The 21,801-nt window shown below is 49.8% G+C and overlaps 1 protein-coding gene across 17 annotated transcripts in view; it reads right to left on the reverse strand.

Moving 5' to 3' along the window:
• GRAMD1B (GRAM domain containing 1B) overlaps positions 1-21,801 on the reverse strand; it is a 161,351-nt gene that overhangs the window by 39,856 nt on the left and 99,694 nt on the right. For 14 of the 17 annotated variants that reach the window (XM_029915179.1, XM_029915177.1, XM_029915174.1 and 11 more), the window contains one exon: positions 5,530-5,740. In XM_029915179.1, the coding sequence (XP_029771039.1) occupies positions 5,530-5,740 (211 nt within the window). Of the gene's footprint in view, positions 1-48; positions 4,746-5,529; positions 5,741-20,295; positions 20,628-21,801 lie in introns of those variants that run through there. The other 3 variants (XM_029915189.1, XM_029915188.1, XM_029915190.1) reach the window with 2 other exon arrangements.

Raw genomic sequence — 21,801 nt, forward strand, 5'->3', positions numbered from 1 at the left:
AAAGTCAAGACCCCGTCCGGGCTCCAGACTTTGAGCCTGCCCCGGGCCAAGGTTACTTGTTTTCATGGCAACTGAAAGTTCTGCAGAGCAAGAGGGATGGCTAAGACTGTGCTCCGCCGGTCTCTAATCCCACCTGAAAGCCAAACAGGCAGACAGGAACACACATGCACGTGTGCACACCTGTCTGGGCCCCCCACCCGTGAGGTGCTGATCCGATAGTTTTAGATCGACGATGGGGTATTTCAGGCTATAAAAAGTTTTCCAAGGGTGTAACTCCAGCCAAGAATCTCTGCATCGAGGAGACGGCCGCAGGTCAACGATGACACGCACCAGTGGGTCCCGGACACAACTGGCAAACTTACCCTCCCACCTTGTTGAAGGGGTCCTGGCTTCTAAGGGGAGGTAAGGACAGCTGCTGTCTCAGAACGTCCACGGGGAGCAGGTCTGGCCGGGAGGAGGGCGGGTGTGACACAATGTGGTCATGCCACCTCCCCTTCACCAGCTGCCCCGTTCCACCAGAATTCTCTAGATGCTCTCTGTAGTTGTTTCCCAACAAAGGCTGTCACTATGGCCCATCTGGAAGCCACGTACTCGAACTACAGCCTTACCTTCTCCTCTGTTCCAGAGGGCTTAGCAGGGAAAGGGGCCAAATCTGAATATTTAAAACCAACTTTCACTGTGGAGGGAGCTGCTGTCCCATGGGAATCCCGGATCTGGCTCTGACCACCTGGTGAAAGCCACCCATTTCTGGAGGAGAGTGGATGGGGCAAAGAGGCCGCATCTGACTATTCGTACCTTGTGAGGTCTTCCTTCTGGATCCTGCCTCTGGGATCACAGGGCATGAGGCTGGGCAGACGCTCATGGAACCACACCTCCCAGAGGCGGAGAGGAACCCTCTAGCTGCCAGTCTCATCTGCCCCATACTTTCTGGCATTTCTTCAAACCAAAGCCAGGCCCTCAGACACCTGCTTCCCAGCTGGGAGAACTCTCTGTCCCCTGCCCCCTAGCTCCTTACCCCACCATCCTGGCCTTCGGGTTAGACGCTGGGGGGAAACGGGACAGCTGGAACAAACTTGGGCTGGTGCAGGGGCCCCAAGATCCTTTATGATAACTCTTACGTGGTGCTCCCGCTCCTGCCTAAGGTATCCTGTGCCCCCGTACTGCCACACAGACAGGCATCCCTTTGGAGTCTGTTGAGTGACAAAGAGCCTCCACCAGGGCATCTGTGTCCCATTTCTGTGTGACACCTGTGTGTGTAATACTTGCTCTTTTGTAAAGGGGAGGATAAGAATTTGGTTCCCAAGTACTGAGAGGTGCAGAATGTACCAGTGAGAGCAAGGACTTCGGTCTCGTCCCTCTACCCTAATAAGCCATCTCCAGGCAGCTTCTCATCTGTCACCACTAGGGATACCACAGGGGAGAAATGCTTCCCATCCTACCCCCCTGCCAAATCCTCAGTAGCTCCTGGGAGTGCCCATGGTGGGCATGAGTCCCTCAACTCTGACCAGCCTCCTGGAGGCAAATTTCATCCTCTGGCTTCACTCTCCCAGGGCTGAGTCCCCTGCCCATGGGGACAGAGAAAGCAGAGGGGCTGCAGACCCGGAAGAGGAGGAGGGAGGGAGAGCAGAGGCGTCCAGGGGCACAAGTTAGGGTGTCTGTCCTAGCAGCTTCCCTGAAGTGCCCCTCCTTTGTAGAGAGGGCCAGAGGCATGGAAAAAACAGAACTAGGGGGGTGGGGGTGAAGGCTTTTCTCACAAGTTCTGAATGGATTTGGCTAAAAGGGGAGGGGGGAGCCTGGAAACGTATTCAGAGCTGCCCAGGACGCAGAAGTGGGCAGAGGACATTTCCAGTGCCTCCTAGAAGGGGCTGAGAACAAGCACTAAAGGAATACGAGGCCCCTGGAAACAGGCCCACCTTCCCTAGAAACGTCTCCCTAGTGCAGAGGCTCCTGGGGTTGGGAAGATGGGGGCTGGGGACCAGAGGAGGGGAAGAGAGGGGCTCTACTCAGAGGAGGTAAGAAATAAAAGAGACTTCTTACTTTGATCAGTTTAAGTCTGTCATACTGGAAAGAAAAAAACCACAAAAATTAGGGATGAAAAACAAGGGAAGGGTCAAGGGGGAAGGTTGCAGCGAAGCCACAGAGCTGGGTGACACAAGCACACCCAGTGCAGGAGGACTAGCCTATGGGGGACATTGGGGCATGGCAGCAGCTGCCCAAGAGCAGGAGCTGCCGGGCCACGGGGAACGGCCGCTGCCTCCCCCTAGTGGCCGCAAGCCAGAACTACAGAGCAGCAGCTGGGTGGCCACACATTAACTCAAGGGGTCCTGGGAAGAGGAAGGAACCCTTGACGCCTTTTGGCTTGCTGCGCTGGGTGGGGCTGCACCCAGGAAGGGTCAGCGTCAGCAGCACAGTTCACATTCACAGGAGAGGGGCCTTACTGATCACCTGGTCTGACCCCTCCATATTAATATGAGGAGATGCAGGCCTTGCAGACACTGCCTATGCCCGACTCCTGGCAGAAGTGGAAATAACCTCCAGCTGGCCTGGAAAATATACAAGGTCATCTCCTCTAGGAGGTGGATGGGAGAGGGGGTGAGGAGGCCTGGTGGCGATAATAGCCACAGTAGCTCTGGTGACCAGAGCCCTGTGCCGTGGATACATCTGGTCAGCCTGAGACCCTGATCCACCAGCGGAGGGGGCATCCGAGCCACAGGAGCACACGCTCCACTTCTCTCCGCCTTGCCTCTGCAGCTCTCCCTCGCTTTCTGCTCCTGGCCCCTGACCTGTGTAGAACCTAATTCCTAAAGTCTGTGTGCGCCCCCCACCCCTGCACACATTTGTCTCCCAGACCGACCTCAGCTGCCACCACTTCCCGCTAAGCTGGTTGGGCACCCCTTCACCCACAAGTCAGTCCTGTCCCTGTCCCAATGGCAGTTAGAGGATGGTGGTGTCAGTGGCTGACAGTCATGACCGGCGGGAGAATGGGGTTGAGGGGAGGCATCTGTCCAACTCCAGGATGCATCTGCCTCACCCAAGCTCTTCAGAGGCAAAGAAAACCTAAACCCCCTTTCCTAGCACCTCCCTCTTCAGCTCCTCACAGAAGGGGGACCAAGGCTGACTCTGAATTCAGCTCTTGATCCCTTGACAATGCTTCATTTTGCCTCTCAGAGTTTCAGCCTGGCTCAGTGGACCAGCTTCCTGAAACACGTCCTTGTCACCTGACTCATAAAGGAGTCTGAAGTGTAATGTCCCCAACTGCACATGTGCTTCTATAAGTCGGGTCTGGTTTCTGGACAATGTAGGCATGCTTCTTATCTGCCTTCCTAGACTGTAGGCTGCCTGTGGTTTCCCAAAGAAGACCTATCATTGAGGATATTTTTAAAAATCCTCATTACTGAGTACTCACCTCAACCCAGCACCTTACTGAAAGAGGCTCTCTGGGGGTGGCAGCCTAGGACCATCAATAACACGCTCACCGAGCACCTTGCTAGGCACAGGGGTAAGAAGAGAAGATGCTCTCGGCTCAGACAGAACCAGAGAGGCGGAATGACCCGATGCCCGTGTCTCGCAACGTGTCCTCGCCAGCCAGAGCTGTCAGGGGCTGGGATGGGGTGCTGGCCCCACAGAGAACTCCTCACTCCCTCCACCCCAGGTAGACTTCCTCCTTCCCTACCCACAGCGAGCAACCCCCATGTCAAGTCTTCAGAGCCAAGACATGCTTTGAGCCTGTAGGTCAGACTCTGGGATTAGCCCTGTGGTTTCTCGTTCTTCCCTCAGGAAAGAGAACAGCTGTTCGGCCTCCTCCTCCCCAAAACAGTCACAGAGGCTCAAGACTATTATTAAGTCATCCCTCTGCTTTTTCTTCTCCAGGCAGCATCCCACCTCCTTTTCCCCTGTGGGGGTTATTTCCTGAGCCCTGCCATTCTAAAATACCTACTGCTCATGCTGGACTCCCTCCACATTTTCTCTGGGCCTCCGAGATCTCAGGGGCTGGGGCAGACCCCGGCACTGTCCCCTGACCTCGCCACACTGCTACAGGGTCTGGCAGGGGCTACTATTGATGTCTACCAACCTCCGGATGCTGGAACCATGCCCTTCTGGAAGAACAGCTCTGAGCTGATCACACTTCAGGATCCTAAGAATACCACGTGCCCCTGGGCTGGGCAGTGGGTGGCAGTGGTGAGGGATGCCCAGGCCGAGCAGCTGTTGGTGGGCAGGCAGAGGGGAGGAGGGTGCCGGGTAGAGCTCCTAAGGTCACTTTCCTGCACCGGGGAACTCACCCCTGGGAGTGTGTGACCCTCCATCATCTCATCCAAGGAATGTGGCCTCACCCACCAATGCAGGTGTAAGGGGGGGTATCAGGACCCAAAGCCCAGCTGTATGGGGCCGCCCTTCCCCCAGCGTAATGAAACTAAGCTCTGGCAGGACTCTGCTTCTAGATGGCTCCATGTAAGGAGGGAACAGATTCCCAGCCCAAGGCGGTGTCTGGGGAGCAGGCAGAGACAGCGGAGGATGGGGAACGGGTCTGTTCTTCAGGGACAACAGGAATGGTCCCTCAGTCACTTCAAGCCAGCCTGCCAGGGGGCAGTGGGGCCGGCCCTTCTGGGAAAGGGACCAAGCAAGACATGGGCCAGAGTGGGCGGGGGCGGAGGGAGGGGTGCGGAGCGCTACAGACAATTCAACACCGGAGGGGAGACCAAAGACAGAGACAAAAGATGGCTTACTTTTGAGAGGCGCTTGTGAGACTAAGACCATGCATGCAAAGGAGGTATTTGGGAAGTGGTAGGGAAGAAGAGGAAGAACAAGAAAATCAAAAGACAAATCAGATGGGAAGCCAGCTCCCGTGCCTCCCAGGGGCCCCTTCCCCTCCCTGGGGCCCAGGAGTCCAGCAGTAAAGAGAAACTTTCTGAAGGAGCATCTAGGCAAAGACATCCCTGCTTCCCACAGAGCTGAGGAGGGGACAAGAAGACCTCTGGGGACCCGTAAGTAGTCCGGGGCCCCCTGGGGCTTATTTTATGCCTATCCTTCAGCAAAGGCCAGTGGTGCTGACACCTGTGGGGGGTGGAGAGGCCCTGTCGCTGTCCTCCTGGCCAAATGAGTACCAAGTGGGTTATCACCAAAGGTGGGGCAAAGTGATAGCCAGGTCGGAGGGTACAAGCCCCACTCTTTCCTGAGGACTCGCCTCCTGGTACTACAATCATGCCAGATAATGCTCCCTTTTACCATGAATTTGAAAAAAGGAAGCAGGACTAATCAGATGACCCCTCCCGGTCCCCAGAGCACCCTTTCTCCAAATCTCAAGGCACATGAAGCTCCCTAACCCCAAAGAGAGTTAACAGTCACCAGGGTCCCATTTAACTAGTGCCCGGGGCCACTCTGATTGCAGGGTCTCTCCTGCCTGTGCCCGCCTCACCTCACTGACACAGGGGCCCTGGAGGAAGGGGCTGTCCACCCTACTGGCCCCCCAACACTGGCTTCCCTGCAGCCAGCTGGCGAGGAAGTGCAGAGTCCGTGCGGCGCCCAACTCACCTTGGAATTTTTGCCGCCACTCCGGCCGGACTGCGAGGAGCAGCTGCGCTGGACGCCCTGTTCTGGCGTGGACGGGGACTTGTCCGAGGAGTGGTCTGAGCCCTTCTCCACCATGGTGTCTCCGTCCGGGCTCTGCGGGGTTGGCGAGCGAGACCGTTTCCGGAGGATGGGGGAGCAGGCCGGCGTGCTGCGGTTTGAGTTACTGGCAGTGCTGCAGGGGCAGATGGAGAGAGGGAATGGGGTAGAGAGGGGGAAGGAGGAGGGGGAAAGACAAGCAATCGGTGATTGAAGGCCAAAGATGGGTCCCAAGGAGCCAGCTCAGGGAGCCAGGGTCAGGCGCTGGGGAGAAACAGGGAGAAAAGGGCCTGGCTATGAACTCACTGCACCGTAATACAACTGTGGGCCAGGAGGGGGCAGTGGTGTCAATGTGAAATGGCATAGAAGGGGTAAGTAGGGCAATTAGACGTTTAGATATTCATCCATGCATCCGACCATCTGTCCATCCATCCAAATATTGTTCAAGCCCTTGTTACATGCCAAGAGCTGTCTAGTGAAAACAGAATTTAAGAGCTGAAGGACTCATTAGAGATCATCTAATACCATGAGCTCCTTTTATACACACGGCATAACTAGTTTCGACATTTTGTTTTGCAGATATGTGTCCATAAAAATAGTTAAGAATAATCCTACTTTCAAAGCAGTCACATGCATATTATTTGACTAGGTTCTTAAAAACATTCCTCCACTTCCGCACTAATGACAAGTGCCATAATCCCTAATTTTAAGGTCTTCTGACTTGCAACTCATGCACACCATAGTATTTCCTTGTAAGCCATGTTGCTCCCTGCTTCCCCTGCCCAGCACAAAAATGAACACGGCAGAAGTTCTCACATTAGTCCCCTCCACCCAAATTTGTCTCCAACAGGTATATACGTTCCCCCAGTACCAAATCCACTTACTCCAAGGCTTACAGGCTGTATAACTATTTACTTCTGGATGCTTAGTTTGTGCTCTTAGTGGAACAGGGTAGGAGATGAAGAAAGAGGGGAGGGGAAAGTGCAGTTAAGTTCCAACAAGTGTTTGCTTTGCCCTGCAAGAATGTAAGAAGGACAAACACGGAAAAGGACAAGGGTAAGTGGGAAGGAGGGGACATGGGAAGGGAAGCAAAGCATGGATGAAACTGGGAAGGCAAAGAAGCACGAGGGTAGGGGGGTGAGAAGCCGAGGGTCCCTCTCACCCACTCAGTGGTCAGAGAGCAGGGCCAGGCTTCAGGAACAGCCCAGATGTGAGACTGTGAGGGCCCCTCCATCCCAGCCCTGCCTAAGTGAGTGGCGGGCAGGGTAGGGAACACTGCCATTTGCATGAAGATCCAGCTATGACCTCAGATGTCCCATGGGACCCATTTGCAATAAAAACCATGCCCCTTGCAGTAGAACTGAGCACCTGGGGATCCTCAGCAGAGAAGGAAGCCCAAAGCCCAAACCAGCAAGTGGGGAAGGAGGGTGGCAGGGAGTGAATGCAATGCTCTAACTTTGGAAGGAAACTGATGGAGAGGAGAAGAAAGGAGGCCAGACAGAGAAAAGGAAGAAACATAACCAGAGATGTATGGAGACACGGAGACCCAATGCTTTGCTTCCCCCTAAAACAGAATTCAGATTTAGGTATTGCTTACAAAACTAAAAAATAACTGTGATTTAGCAAAAGAAGCTCCTGGAGCACCTGGGGGTCTCAGTTGGTTAAGCATCTGACTCTTGATTTTGGATCAGGTCGTGATCCCAGGGTCATGGGCTCAAGCCCCGCATCAGCTGCGGGCTCAGTATGAAGTCTGCTTAAGATTCTCTCTTTTTCCCTCTACCCCTCTTGTTCTCTATGTCTCTAAAATAAATATAAAGAAGAAGCTTTTCAAGTTCTCATCCCACCATCTTTATCCTGACACTCCCCCTCCCCCACTCATTCACTACTGCAAACCCAGAGAGGGGGATATTATGTTCCTTTTCCTCAGTTGGAAAAGCAGAGCCTTGAAATGGTGGCGAGGAGATCCCTAGGATACGGCCCATGGGGGAAGCCTCTGGAAACTCCTAAAGGGCAAACTTGGGAGCTCATCTTTCTAGGGTAGCTGCCTCTCACTCGGGCCCATTCCAACTCACAGCCAAGTACTCCAAGGATTAAACTGTCTTCTAGGACTACTTTGCTGGAAGAATGGTTGGGAACTCTACCCTAATCTCCACTGGTTGGCTCACAGACATACCAGAATGTGGATGATGCCTAGCACATGTCCATCTCAGACATAACACCCCCACAGCTGGGTTCCTGTCAGTCCCTTCAATCAGGGACATCTTGACATAGGGTGATTCCAGGCACGAGAATGGAAAAGAGATCCCTTTATCCGTCTCCAAACTCTCAACAGGCTGTTGAGGAAGGCTTCAGTAAGGGTTGGGCAAAAAATTTTAACCAGGAAGAAACTCACTCCAACTACCAAAACCACATGAATCTCCTACTCAACGATCAAAATGTCCATGAGATTCCCTCACCACTGAGTGGCCCCGTATCAGCTGACCTGACTGACATATGCCACCCAAGGATGCCTAAATTCCTACTTTCAATACATCAGGTGGGGCACGCCTGGGTGGCTCAGTTAGTTAAGCTGCCAACTTTGGCTCAGGTCATGATCTCATGGTTTGTGGGTTCAAGCCTCACGTCGGACTCTGTGCTGATGGCTCAGAGGCTGGGGCTTGCTTTGGATTCTGTGTCTCTCTTGCTCTCTGCCCCTTCCCTGCTTCACCCTCTCTCTCTCAAAATAAACATTAAAAAAATTAAAAAAAACACATCAGGCAATAAGCTTATACTGTCATTTGTCACGTTAGTCTGTGTGCCTTTACTGATCATCTGTGTTGCTCTTGAAGCTCTCTTCTCTTGCTCCCTTCAGCCCAACAGTCTGCTGCCAAGTGGACATCCCCTCCGAAGAGAGGTCTCACTGCATACTGAGAATAGAGCCCACCATCTTTCCTCCCGAACCTCCTCCCACTACCACCCCTTCTCAGTGGCATTATCATTCCTAATCTCTCAGCCTGCAAATCCAGGTCTTCCATCTCACTCCACAAAAAGTGAGTCACTGAAGCACATTAATTCTATCTGTGGAAAGCTTCTTAACCCATCCTTCCTTCCCTCCCCTCCCCACCCAGGGCCTCTTGTCTGGACTCTTCCACTAGCCTTCTAAGTGGTCTCTTTCATCTCCTTTTCCTCTCTTATACTCATTCCCACCTCTGTCATTCTATGTTTCTTTTTATTATTTTAAAAATGCTTTTATTTATTTTTGAGAGAGAGAGAGAGACAGAGGGCAAGAGAGGAGGGGCAGAGAGAGAGGGAGACACAGAATCCAAAGCAGGCTCCAGGCTCTGAGCTGTCAGCACAGAACCCTACATGGGGATCGAGCCCACCAACCATGAGATCATGACCTGAACCAAAGTTGGACACTTAATCCGACCTAGCCACCCAGGTGCCTCTGTCATTCAATCTTTCTAAGTATAAACCTGGTACTATCTTTCTGGCTCCTCCTCTCTCTCCCCTCCCCTGGCAACCAGCATGGATCTTAAAGTCTCAAATCCCCAGAATGGAATGGAATTCCCACTCCCCCTTCAACCTTCGGTTCATTTTCAATATTCAATAGTCTCTCATGTTTTGCGTCCCCCTCTCTCCCCAACTCTCTTCCCCCTTCCCCTCCCCATGGTCCCAGTATTCTTAATACGCACTCTCTTCCTCCTGTCTCCAGGCTTCCATACCTGCCACTACTTATATGTGATGGGCTCTTCCTGCCCTGTACCTACCTACTGGAGTCCTGTTCATCTCTAGAGATCCATCTCAAACTTCACTTTCTCCACAAAGCTTTTTAAAATCTCCACCACTGGGGTGCCTGGATAGCTCCGTTGGCTAAACATCCAACTTCAGCTCAGGTCATGATCTCACGGCTCTTGAGTTCAAGCCCTGTGTCAGACTGAAGCCTGCTTTAGATTATATGTCTTCCTCTCTCTCTGTCCCTCCCCTGTTCACATGCTTTTTCTCTCAAAACTAAACGTTAAAAAAATAATAAAATAAAAATTAAAAAAATAAAACCACCACCACTAAACTGTCTAGAGCATTTAACATATTCTGCCTGGTACACACACTCCTGGGGGCACCCACCTCTGCACCTCCCACGTGGCCCCACGTGATGCCCTGTGAGTAGTGTGTGCTCCATGTATGTCCGCTGACTTGACTACCACCCTAGTGAAGGCTTTAACTATCTTCATGGCTTTAACAATCCCCAGGATCATGACCCCTCCCAAACTGATACCTCCAACCCCTTAATAAAAATAGCTAAAAGTTGGGGCACCTGGTGGCTGAGTTGGGTATGCATTCGACTCTTGATTTCAGCTCAGGTCACAATTTCAAGGTCGTTGAGTTTGAGCCCTGCATCAGGCTCCATGATGACAGTGTGGAGCCTGCTTGGGATTCTCTTTTTCCCTCTCCTGCCCCCACCCTCACTCCTCCCCAACTTGTGCTCTCTCTCTTAAAATAAACAAACAAAAAAATAGCTGAATGTTTATGAACTCCTGGCATGGTGCCAAGCGTTTAGGCAGCACTAGCTTACTTCATTTCCCAGCCAACCTATAAAAGTGTTGACAGAGGTTATTATTCGGCCTCTTTTTCAGGTGATAAAACTCGAGTTACTGACAGATTTAGTAATTTGCCCAAAGTTACACAGGTAAGTGGCAAGAGAGGCTTTGAAACACATGCCTATCCGATGACAGAGCTTGTTCTGGGAACCAAGCATTCACTAATATTTGCCAGGTGAATAGATAGAAGGATGGGTGGGGTGGCTGGGTGCTGGAAAGAAAGAAGAAGCCACTCCTGCCTCCAGTTTTCGATCCATTCTCTACTTTGCTGTCACAGTGAACTTTCTAAAAGGCGATTTTTGCCGTTTTGACCATCTTCTCTCCTGCTTAAAGCCCTCTATGGTTTCCGACCTCCTTAGAATGAAATCTGAACTCCAAACTATGGCCGAGAAGCTCCTCAACGATCTTACTCTGAGCTACCTTGGACAGCTCCTTCTTTCCTACCCATCCCAGAGGACCTGCCTCAGCCATCCAGGACTCCTTATTGATCCTTGTGCCACATTCTTGGCCTTCTGTATCTTTTCAGTCTCTCTCATTCTGAAAATCCCATTTCTGCCTCCAAGCACCCTCCCAACATTTACCCTTTAAGAGTAAGCCCAACTACCCCTGTACCACCCCACCCCCATGCTCCCTTCCACTCTAACCCCTCACTATACAGGAAGACAGCTAGGATTCTAACTCACCAAAATCACTACTAGGTTTGCTACATACCTAACACTCTTGAAAGGTACCCTATTACCCTATAGATTTTGGAAACCCAAATCCTCCACATGTCAGAACCCTACACTATGGTGTTATCCAAGCAAACTCTATTAGTCTGATCCTGCCACCACTGTTAATAATAGTATTACATTATATTTCAAAACCTTGGGGACTTAAAGCTGTAATGGACCTGAGATTTACTACATAAAGGGAAGGAAGACTGGTATTGGAGAAGCTACTGGACCCTGACCTCCTTCCAGAACTTGGAATATATCCAGCTTGTAACTTCACATATAAGAAATGTAAGAAATAGGGAGGTTAAGTGTCTGTCAAGGTTAAGTGTCTGCCAAAGTGACATGCTTTTATACCTGGATTTTCTGCTCCACAAACATACACTAGGCATCTGGTGTTCAAGTACATAATGGTGAGTAAGAACGGATCCCTGTGCTTGGGACAATATAATCAGGAAAAGCCGGACACATGTTCTGCTTCGTTCAACACAAGCAAGGACTGGCAAGACAGGAACCTTATCTAGACTGCTTGCTTGAGAATACAGCACTTGAGATGTGAGCTGCGTCCTAAATAATGTGTCAGAGTTAGCCAGGTGAAGGCAAGGTAGTAGGAGAGAAAAGAATGCCCAGACAAAACAAAACAAAAACAAACAAAAACCCAGTATAAACAAAGGTGTGAAGGCCTAAAACAGCATGGGACACAGAGCACTACTATAAACTGTGTGTCACTGAAACATAACTGTGTGTCGCACATGGGATTCCTAAGACTGCCAACTCTCTGCAGTAATGGGTCCACTGAGACCCCCACCAGCTACTTTTAACCCACTCACTGCGAGGGTTCCAAGGTCCTTCACTCACTTCCCATCTCTCTTCTAAGATATCCAACAACTCCTCTCCTGGTCACCTTGCTAACAAACAGTGCTTCCTTAGGTCTAACATAATACCTCATAGTAAAATTTCATCCTACTTCCTACGCTTGGGTCTGGTTGAAGTCCTCAGAAGGAGGACCAAGGTTCTTTGGACCCTCTGTAGCATCTCCCACTCTCGCCAGAGACACGGGAGCCCTCAACCTATGCTTATGCTTGGTATGGTCCTGCGGGCCCCAAGCAAACTTTGTCAGCAAGCCAGCGCCCTGATCAGCCATCCATATATGTTTCAGAACCCTGAGTAGAGCAGAGTAGTTAGCGTGTTCCTCATTCTGGTTCACTTGTTTGCCTTTCCGTGTAATCATTTCTGCCAGAGAGATTACAAGATCCAGGCCTGTCACTCTGCACCCAAGCCTACACCTGCTGGGATTGCAACAGCCCCCCTTCTACACGCCAGCGCATCCCACTGGCCTGGCTTATTCCAAGATTCCCGCTCGCCCTCCACACACCTGGACACCTCGTGTTTCAGGTCACCCTTTCCCCCACACCCAGCCCCGCCATGACCTGTCTGATCAAACGGTTCGCCCATAATAGTTTCAGTGCCAGGACACTGGTAATTTTTCTGACTTCCTAATATATTCCAGGGCACCCCCAAACTGATATGAAGAACATTTAATTAGAAATTCAGAAAGCCAGTTTCAAATGAAATATTTGTTTGCTGAGGGCCTGCCTGGGCCACATGTCGGGATTCACTGCCGGCCTGTAGATGTGCATCAGCAGGCTCAGGCTTGAGTCCCAGCTCTGCCACTTGCTGTGTGACACTGGTCTCTGGGTCTATTCAGACAAATAAGAGATATTAATATGTATCTCCCAGGACTGTTATGACAAATGATATAATGTGAGTGAAAGATTTAGTGCAGTGCCTGGTACATAATAAATGCTCAATAAATACTATAGAACAGCTATTACTGTTAAGAAAACTTTTGTTCTGGGGTGCCTGGGTGGCTCAGTTGGTTAAGCATCTGACTCCTGATAGTGGCTCAGGTTGTGATCTCTCAGCCATGACATTGAGCCCTTTGTCAGGTTTTGTGCTGAGCTTGGAGCCTGCATGGGATTCTCTCTCTCCTTGTCTCTCTGCTCTTCCCCTACTTGTGCGCGCTCTCTCTCTCTCTCTCTCTCAAAATAAACAAACATTGAACAACAACAAAAAAAAGGCAATTTTTGTTCCTCTCTGTAAAATGTGGCATTTTTTTTACCTTCTTTCCTCAGAGGAATATATGGAGATGCTTCACATGCTCCCAAGCAGGACTTCCTGCTGTGAGGACCTGGGGGCCACATCCACCTGGGGTACTTCCGAGAAGTGCAGAATCCAAGTCCCACCCTCACGCAAGAACTGTCCATTTCCAGGGGATGGTGTTAGGAATCTGCATCCTAAACAAGCACCGCAGCGGATTTTGCACTCTAAAAAAATGAGAGGACTCCCAAGGACTCATTAAAGGGATAAGTGACACATCCGTCCCAGATGACAGAAACCTGCTTATGACTCTTTGAGTGAATCGGCCATTCAGAGTCTACCATGTCACCAACTCACTGGAACAGAAGTTGTGTCTGTCAAAGAAACTGGCAAGAGATGTAGTTCTCACAGTAAAACCATCAGCACCTGATGGGATAATGTCACCTTCTTTGGTGTGGGGACAATTATCATTAAAGTCCATGCCTACAACCATATGACAAGCATCTCAACCCTCCCTGCCTTCAGTAGCATCTAGTTCAAACAGATTCTGATCTCTAGTGGTCCCTAATTCCTAACAGACAACTATTCTGTCATCCGATTCTGCACCTCCCATCCCCATGCCAATTGTGAGGTTTTGTCAGTAACCCTCTTCAGTTTCTTCTATTAGCACTGCGCATATATCCATGTGAATTAGCCAGCTCCACTATGAATCTTTTCGAAGCACAAAGCCCACAGGTATCTTTGCGTAGCATTTGCATGAAATTTACATAGTGCCTGCGAAGGCCCTCTGTGTCTCTGTCCTGTGAAAGTCTGTCCACCTAAACTGGTTCCCAATTCAGTTTACTAGGACTCCCTGAATTTGGTTTTTCCCCAATTCCTCTCTGTACTCCAGCTTGTGACTTGACGGGGTCTCTGTACCCTCATAAAACCACAGCACGGTAGGTGGGAAGGGAAGGACCCAACAGGAACTTTATAGATGGGGGACTATGGCCGGAATCACAAATCCCAGTGGAGCCCCCAATTCCCCTTGGATCCTCCTCCTTAAGAGAGCAACACACCAAGTCACTGAGAAAAACAGTCTTTCTAGGCCCCTGGCCTGCTTCACTCCTTGTTATGATGTCCTGGAGCTCCTGAGCTTGGGCCCCTTTCCATGAAGCTAAAACCAGTCTCGGGTCCCCCAAGAGATGATGGGTGCAGAGAAAGAGTTGGAAGGTCTCACCCTGTCCTGTCCTCTCTCTGATGGATGGGAAGCATAAGGCCCAGAGAGATGACATGACTGCCTACCAGGGGGATAACAGGAGCTGGATATCCCGACGCTCAAGCGCAGAGGGCTCAACAGTGCAAGACTCAGTGTCTCCCTAACCCCTCCACATTTTAGGATACTGGATGGAGTGGAAGTTTGAAAGGATGAGAAATGTACTACAGCTTCATTAAGAGGAGCTCCTTGTGACCATGTATGAAATCCACCCTCTGTGGACCTATTACTTGGAATCTAAACCTGGTGACAACTCTGCCATCAGGTCCAGTTCCTTCTTTAAGGAAGAAAGCCAACTATGCCCTTTATGTCAAACTGTGAATACCTGGTTGAAGACAAAGGCCAAGCAGCATCTAGGAGACAGATGCTTTTTTGCTGTTGTTGTTTTTGTCTTTTTTGTTTTGGGGGGGGGGTTGTTATTTTTAATGGCATAGAGGTTCTCTTCCCAACTTAGGCTACAGTGGAGTTCAGCCTGGCATGCTTTGGCTGGATGTAGCAGCATGCTGCATTTCAGCACGGGGCAGGAAAGAAGAGGGCTCCCAGAACTCTGTCTTTTGCCCTATCACAGTTCACACAATACCAGCAGCAGAGCCTGACACAGAATGGGCCTCCCTCAATTGCTGCAAGAGCAAGATTTTTGATAGAGATGAACATCTCGTTCCCTCTCCTCTATTTGGGTATTGCTGAAATTCCCTGAAGGCTTTCCAGGCTGGACCCCTAGGTGAAGTATACAGGGTGTTCAGGGACAGGGTTCTATTTGAAATTTGGAACCCAGAAGGTAGCACTATATACACTGTTGCCACATCACACCGCAGGCAGAGAAAACTGACAAATGGAAGACTGACAATTTTCCAGACTCACTAACTGGCCATCAGTCATTCACATACTGGCCCAGGCCCTGCCTTCTCTCTCTCATGAGTCCTCATCCCTGTAGGTATTGCTTAGATAATTCAGGTCACTTCCTATAGCCAACAAGCTTCACTTATCCAATCTTCCTTTCTATCTTGCTCATATAACTATAGAATGTTAAAAAAGCAAATTTTTTTTGGTTAATTTTATAAAGGAAATAAAAGATAGCAGAACCCACCCAAAACATTTGCAAAACATTTAATACCTAGATGTATTCCATTAGAAATCTACTTAAGCATGGAAGGAAGTACTTGTTGTGGGTGAAAGTCCTGGCGGGGACTTCAGTTGTTGATGAATTATGAACTGACCAGTTAATGTAAGGGCAAGGTCTATGGAAAGTCTTTGGCCAAGTAGAAAAAAGCAGACCTTCAATTACCCTTCGACTGGTGTTCTTGGTCCAGGGAGGTGATGGGTGGAGACAAAGTCGGGCAAAAATTGGGCAAAAGTTGTTTGCCTTTCCTACTTCTAGCCAAAGAGAAGATCCCTGATCACAATGGCTGGAGCCTCCATCCATCCTGCTCCCCCGCTCCCTGGCTCTCTGCAGCTTCTGTACAGCCCAGAGTTTGGAATTCAATCCAGGAACAGGCATGACAAACACTATTTTTCATTTCCATGGAGACCAATGCCTGCAATAGAACCAGGACTCCATGCCTGAAATGCCAAAACAGCATGACCCACTTTTCCCCCTTCGTACAAAAACAAAATACGTTTGTTTGGGTCCTGCCAGAGCTCAGAGAAGCCAGAGCTCCTGTTATCTCTATGGACATTCTGAAGAGCAATGAATGATAAAAACCTTTGAATAACTCTGCCTATGCTACAGAAACTCTCAGAAGCCAGACACGAATGACTTTCCCCAAAGGCTCTCCAACCAAATCCATCCTGTGTCCTTGTCCTAACCTTCTTGAGGGAGAGGGTCATATCCCCTAAGAGATGTACTTAGTGGCTGGCGATACTACTCCCAGAATCCCAAATCGGGGAACTGTGTTCTTCAACGTCCTCTCATACCACTCTCCCCCTCTCTTCTGGCCTCCCTGGACCTTTCTGTTTCTCAAACACCCCAAGCCCACCCCCTGCTCCAGTGTACTTCCCTTCTGCCTAGAACTGGAGTTTTGATTTCTGGTTCCTTTTCAACCTTCAAAGTTCAAAGGTCACCTCCCTAGAGCAGCTGGTCTTGAAGGACCACCACTCCGTCTAAAGGGCCCTCCCTGTCCCCCAGGCAATCACCATCATGGCCTTCCTTTCCCCCTGGATGGCACTTAGCAGGAGCTGAAATTGTCTTTGTCGTTGTTTTGCTGAGTTTTCTATCAATAGAGCAAACACTCCGTGGGGTACAGGGGCCTGTCTACTTGCGTGGGTCACCAGTGCCTCTAACACAATGACTGGCACAAACTTGGGACACAGATTCACTGCATGAATAAAGGAATGAGCTCGTTTTAAAGCCATTCAATCCACGGTTCAGCCACTCTGTTAGACAGTTCTTTCTGAAGGCTGCCCTAAATCTGCCTTCTGGTAACACCAGCCCATTGGTTCTTATTCTGACTTCTGGATCTGTGGCAAACTGAAATGTGGGACGCCACTTCCAAGTTCTTTGTTGGCCTGGCCACTTTCTCTACACATCAGTATATATATCTGTCTGAGTTTAAATTCTGAGCTGCTTTGTGCTCTTGAGAAAAATGACTTTATCTTTCTGTGAGTCTGGGTCCCTTGTCTGTTGAAGAAGCTCAACTTTCCTTACTGGGGGAGGAGCAGAATCTTAAAAGGCAAACAAGCAAATAAACAAAGCTCATTACACAGTCCCCCCCACCCCCAAATAAAGGTCTTCCTATAATTGCTCACCGAGTTAAAAAAAAAAAAAAGTGTTAGAAAAGCAGGAAGTGAATTCCCAGTTAAGAAACTGAATCCTGTTTCTAAATTCTGTTCCTTTCTTCATGGCACAGAGGGTGAGAATATCAGTTGTTGCTATGCACGCCTTCAGTTAGTTCCTCCTTCCACAGGCCTGGGAAGAGAAGGACTTAGGATGGAGAAGAAGATGTTGAAATTACTCACAGGAACTTACTGGTGTCGTATCATTTCCTTTCCCTGAGATTATTCACTGCAGGATGAACATCTACGCTGGGGGACAGTCCTGCTGGGCTTGGGGGCAGTGCTGTTGAACTGATCTGTAAGAACAGTCTGCTGTTTGGAAAGAACCTTAGGGGTCATGTAATCCAACCTGTCACCAAATGCAGGGGTTCCCTCTGCAAGGCCCTGACAACCACCATGCAGCCTCTGCTTCGGATATCTGACTAGAGAGCTCTAGCTGGGTGGCCACATGCTGGCTTGGACAGCTCTAAAGGGATTTTTAGCACCATGGTCCTTATTTCTCCAAGATTCTTGGTGATCACTATCCATCCAGCTCTCTTTGAGCTTCCCAGTCTTCGGAAATTAAGCCGACCCTGTTGATTTGATGTCAGGGAACAAGCATTTACTGAACACCTACTATGTGCCTCCAACCTGGAGAAAGCTATGCATCCCGAGGGCCCCACAGGGCAGTGACTTGTGTCATGGTTCTATGTAGATACACAGAGATTAAATGCACAGTACTTAATACTTTTAAATTTGACTCACTAACAATCTCAGCCACATCTAAGTACAATCCCACCCAAAGTATTTCAGAAGCCTCAACATTCAGAAGAATGGGACCCTGTAAAAGCAGAAAGGTGCTAAGTTATCCCAGGAAGCCCCCTTCCTTGAAAGAGATTTCCAGTCCATTGGGAGGCCAGAAACCACTGGAACAAGGCAGGGAGGGATTCAACTGAACAGAATTTGCAGCTTCTAACTTTGTCCATCGAGGTTCCCTCCCCCATCCTCAGCATGAGAAATGTTGCTAATAAAACTGAAAGGAACTTGTGCATGATCAATCCATCCTTCCATCCCTCCCTCCATCATCCATCAATCCAATAGCTGAGAAGACCACACTCCATGCCAGGTAATGCTCTAGGCACTAGGGATAGAGGCTCCGCGTCTAAGGAGGTCACAGTTGGGTGGGAGAGACAGACATGTAATAACATGATGTGATAAGAGCTAGTTGGACTCAATCAAAAGAGCTCCCTTCACTACCAGCCAATCCTGACTCAGCCCCTTTCCTGAGTATGACTTGGGAGCAAATCAGTCCTCTCTGAGATTCAGCTTTTATTACGCAAGAAGAATGAGTGTGGATGCCACCTAATCCCCTCAAAGAGGTGACAGGAGGATGACAAAGAGTGAGAAAAGCAACTTCTCTGACACAGAAGGACTCCGATCGAAATTAGGTGAGGGGGTTGGAAATGAGATCCAGGCAGTCTGAGGTTCTTGTTAATTCAGACTCATCAGCCCTCCCTCTCATTAGGGCCATGCCACAGCAGGCACCGGAAGCTGCTGCCATGCTGTCAGATGAAAATTCTTCACCAGGCAGTCATAGACAGAGGGTGCGTTGGGTGTAGGCGAATGACAGTTAAGTAAGAGCTCTCAGTGCACCCTTCTCTCCTATCACTCCTCCATAAGCTCGTGGTTAAAGCCAAGTGTGGTGAATCCTTTCCAGACTCCTGTGACTTCAAATCCAGCTGATTTACTTTTCTGCTGAAGATCAAACAGGCACAGGCTGAAGAACAACCGTTATGTTAAAATCACCGAAAATTTTAGAACGAAGAAGACTGTATGTCTATGCCAGTATGTCTGCTGCAGACAGGCAGAAACACCCAAATCCCCGGAGAGGCTTCACCCTACTTGAGTATGTATCTGAGGTACAAAATGCCTGGGCTCCCCTTTGTGGTCCTTCTCATTGTCCTCTGCTACCATCAGGAAGTTCCTTATGATTAAAACAAAAAGTCTGGTAAAATGCACTTAATACCACTTTCTCTTATTCCAGCTTCCCGGAACTCGAGGTCACTTCATTAGCTAGAACCCTTCCTCGGGGCCCATGCTCCTTTCTTTGGGTGGAATGATTCCAACTCCTCAAACCTATTTTCAGAAGTGAAAAATCATTTCTCCTCCAATCTCTCCACCAAATCTGTTTAGGTTATACCTCAAGGGATAGAAGTCATTAATTGATCATGCAGTTCATTTCATCTTTGGACAACTCTTTTTATTTTAAGCACAAACTATTTCCTGCAGCTTCCTACCAAAGGTTCCATTTCCACGCCCCTGACAGATAATCATCTAATTCCTTTTACACGTGCAAACTGCACACAGCTTGCATGCTCACTCAGCCTTTTCTCCTCCAGACCTGCCAGTCCCTCCAACATGGTTATGGACCCCACAGTCACTGGGCTTATTCTCTGAATAAATCCCAGTTCATCCCAATCCCTTATACTCTGGAGCCTAGGAATGTAATCTCACAGAGAAGTGTTCTGATCAGCTCAGAATAGAGCACAGCCAGCACCCCGTGTGCTCTGGAAACCAGAATGCAAGCAAACATATTTTTGGATTCATGTTCTGAATCAGGAGAATCCAGAATTAGTCACTGTTCTGAGTCTCTGGTTACAGCCTATAGGCTAAGGAAAGCACACACATATGCATATCCCTATAGGGAACACCCCACCCCCATTTCTTCCCCTAACTAGACAGACCCAAGTTCAGTGAGATGATGAAGAATCCATCCAGTTCTTGACCCCAACCCCAAATTATCTGCAGGCCAGATGCAAAACCACAGCCCTTAGAGATTCTCTTATCTGGAGATGTCAAATCCTTAGAAAAATGTTTTCCCTCCTCCAAGTCCACAAACATTTGTTCCTTGGATCCTTATAGCCTGACTCACAGATAAGCTGAGGCTTCCCCTAACCAGCCGAGAGCAATACTGTGAGGCTCTGAGGTCATTAGGAAACCTGAATCCAGCCCTTCGTCCATAACCAAGAACAGAAGGGTGCATGTGTACCAACATATGTATCGTGAGGGCTGTCTGCTCCCTTCACACCTTTCTAAAGGAGGCATCAGGTGATGGTTGGGGCTTTCCATTAAGGATTATCTAATTCAGGGTCAGCAGACTATGACCTACAGGCCCAATACAGCCACCATCCATTTCTGTATGATCGACGGAACGGTTTTCACATTTTTAAACGGTATGGGGGGGGGGAGAAGAGCGCCTTGTAACGTGAAAATTGAATGAAATGGAAATTTCAGAGTCTGTAAATAAAGTTTTATTGGGAACTCAGCCGCCTGTGTCCGTTCACAAGTCGTCTGTGTCTGTGGCTACTTCTGCCATACAGAGCAGAGTTTAGTCATTTCAGCAGAGAACAGCATGGACCAACAAAGCCTAAAGGATTTACTGTCTGGCCCTTTACAGAAAACAGCTGGCCAACCTTTGGTCTAACAACATACGTACGCCCCCTGCAAAGGTGTCTTCCGGGCGCCTGCTTCTCTTCCGTCAGGTTCCATCAGCCCCCGGGGCCCCAACCCGCCTGTCTGAGGACATCACAAGTTGAGGGAAGGGACTGCAGCTGCGCCTGCTCCCACCTGCAGAGGAAAATCGTGGGGCCAGGAAAGAGAGGACGCTTTTCATAGGTAGTATATAAAAGTTCCTCTCCTTCATTCTCTCCTCGTGGGGTACTACTTTCCATGGCCTTGATGGTGACACTCTTCTGGCATGGGCAGCTCCCCCAAAACATCCCTTTCTCTTTCCCTTCTTCCAAGGCCAGCCTTTTCCACGCTGGTCCTAAACATCTTAACCTGTGGAGTGCCACTCCAGGATGTCTGGGCAGAGAGGTAGGGCGGGAAGCTGAAGAGCAAGGGGGTGGGTCCACAGGGGGCACAGCTGGCTTAGCAAGGTGAAGAGGCAAAAGCAAAGATCCCTTTCTCCAGCCCTGGCTGAGTCTCCAGGGAGAGAGCTTCACAAGTCCTCCTCCCCCCTCCTCTACTTGCCTAAATCAAGCATATAACTAACAATGCAAGGAGGTGTGGGGGAGTAAGGACCAGCCACTGGGTATCTATTTTCTGAAAACACATGGCAAATCTCTGAGCCAAATGCCTGCTAAGCCAAAGAATAAACAAATCCCTTTATTTCCCTGAGACAGGAGCTATCAACTTCTCCTCCGGTCCTTTCCTTCCGCTAGCCAGATCCATCAGGCCCATGGTCCTCTCCCTGTGGGGGAAGCAGCATCTGTCAGCATCTGAGAGGGGGGCCTGGCTCATCCCCCTTGCTAACCAAGGCTCTGGTCACCTCACCCCCACCAGGGGCACCCCGGAGCTCAGTTGGTGGGCAGACAGCACATGGCCTGTCCAGACCTCCCCCAGAGGCTCCGGCCAGCTCTCCATGACTGACGCACAGCTAATTCAACCCTCTGCCCTCCTTTCTCCAAGCTAGAGGACCCTGAATAAGTTTTGCTGGGCCAAGGAGACCCCATCCGCCCAACTCCACCCCTCCCCCCTCCCTCCACCGGACCAGGGCCCACCGCTCAGTGCTCCGGAGGTCTGCTCAAGCTGTGCGACTCTGAAGCAGGAGAGGAAGGAGGGAAAAGGGAAAGGCTGGGGGGGGGGGGGGAGAACGTGGCATCTCTGCAGCATGATGTCATGCTGGCTGCGTTCAGATCCCCCAACACAGAACAGAAGCAAACAACATGGACTCCGGATTTACTGTCTTGAAAGGTTTGCGTTCCCAGTAGCTCTGAGCTGCCTGCGCCAGCTGGGAAAA

The sequence above is a fragment of the Suricata suricatta genome, chromosome 11 (genome assembly GCF_006229205.1).
Source record: "Suricata suricatta isolate VVHF042 chromosome 11, meerkat_22Aug2017_6uvM2_HiC, whole genome shotgun sequence".
Lineage (NCBI taxonomy): Eukaryota > Metazoa > Chordata > Mammalia > Carnivora > Herpestidae > Suricata > Suricata suricatta.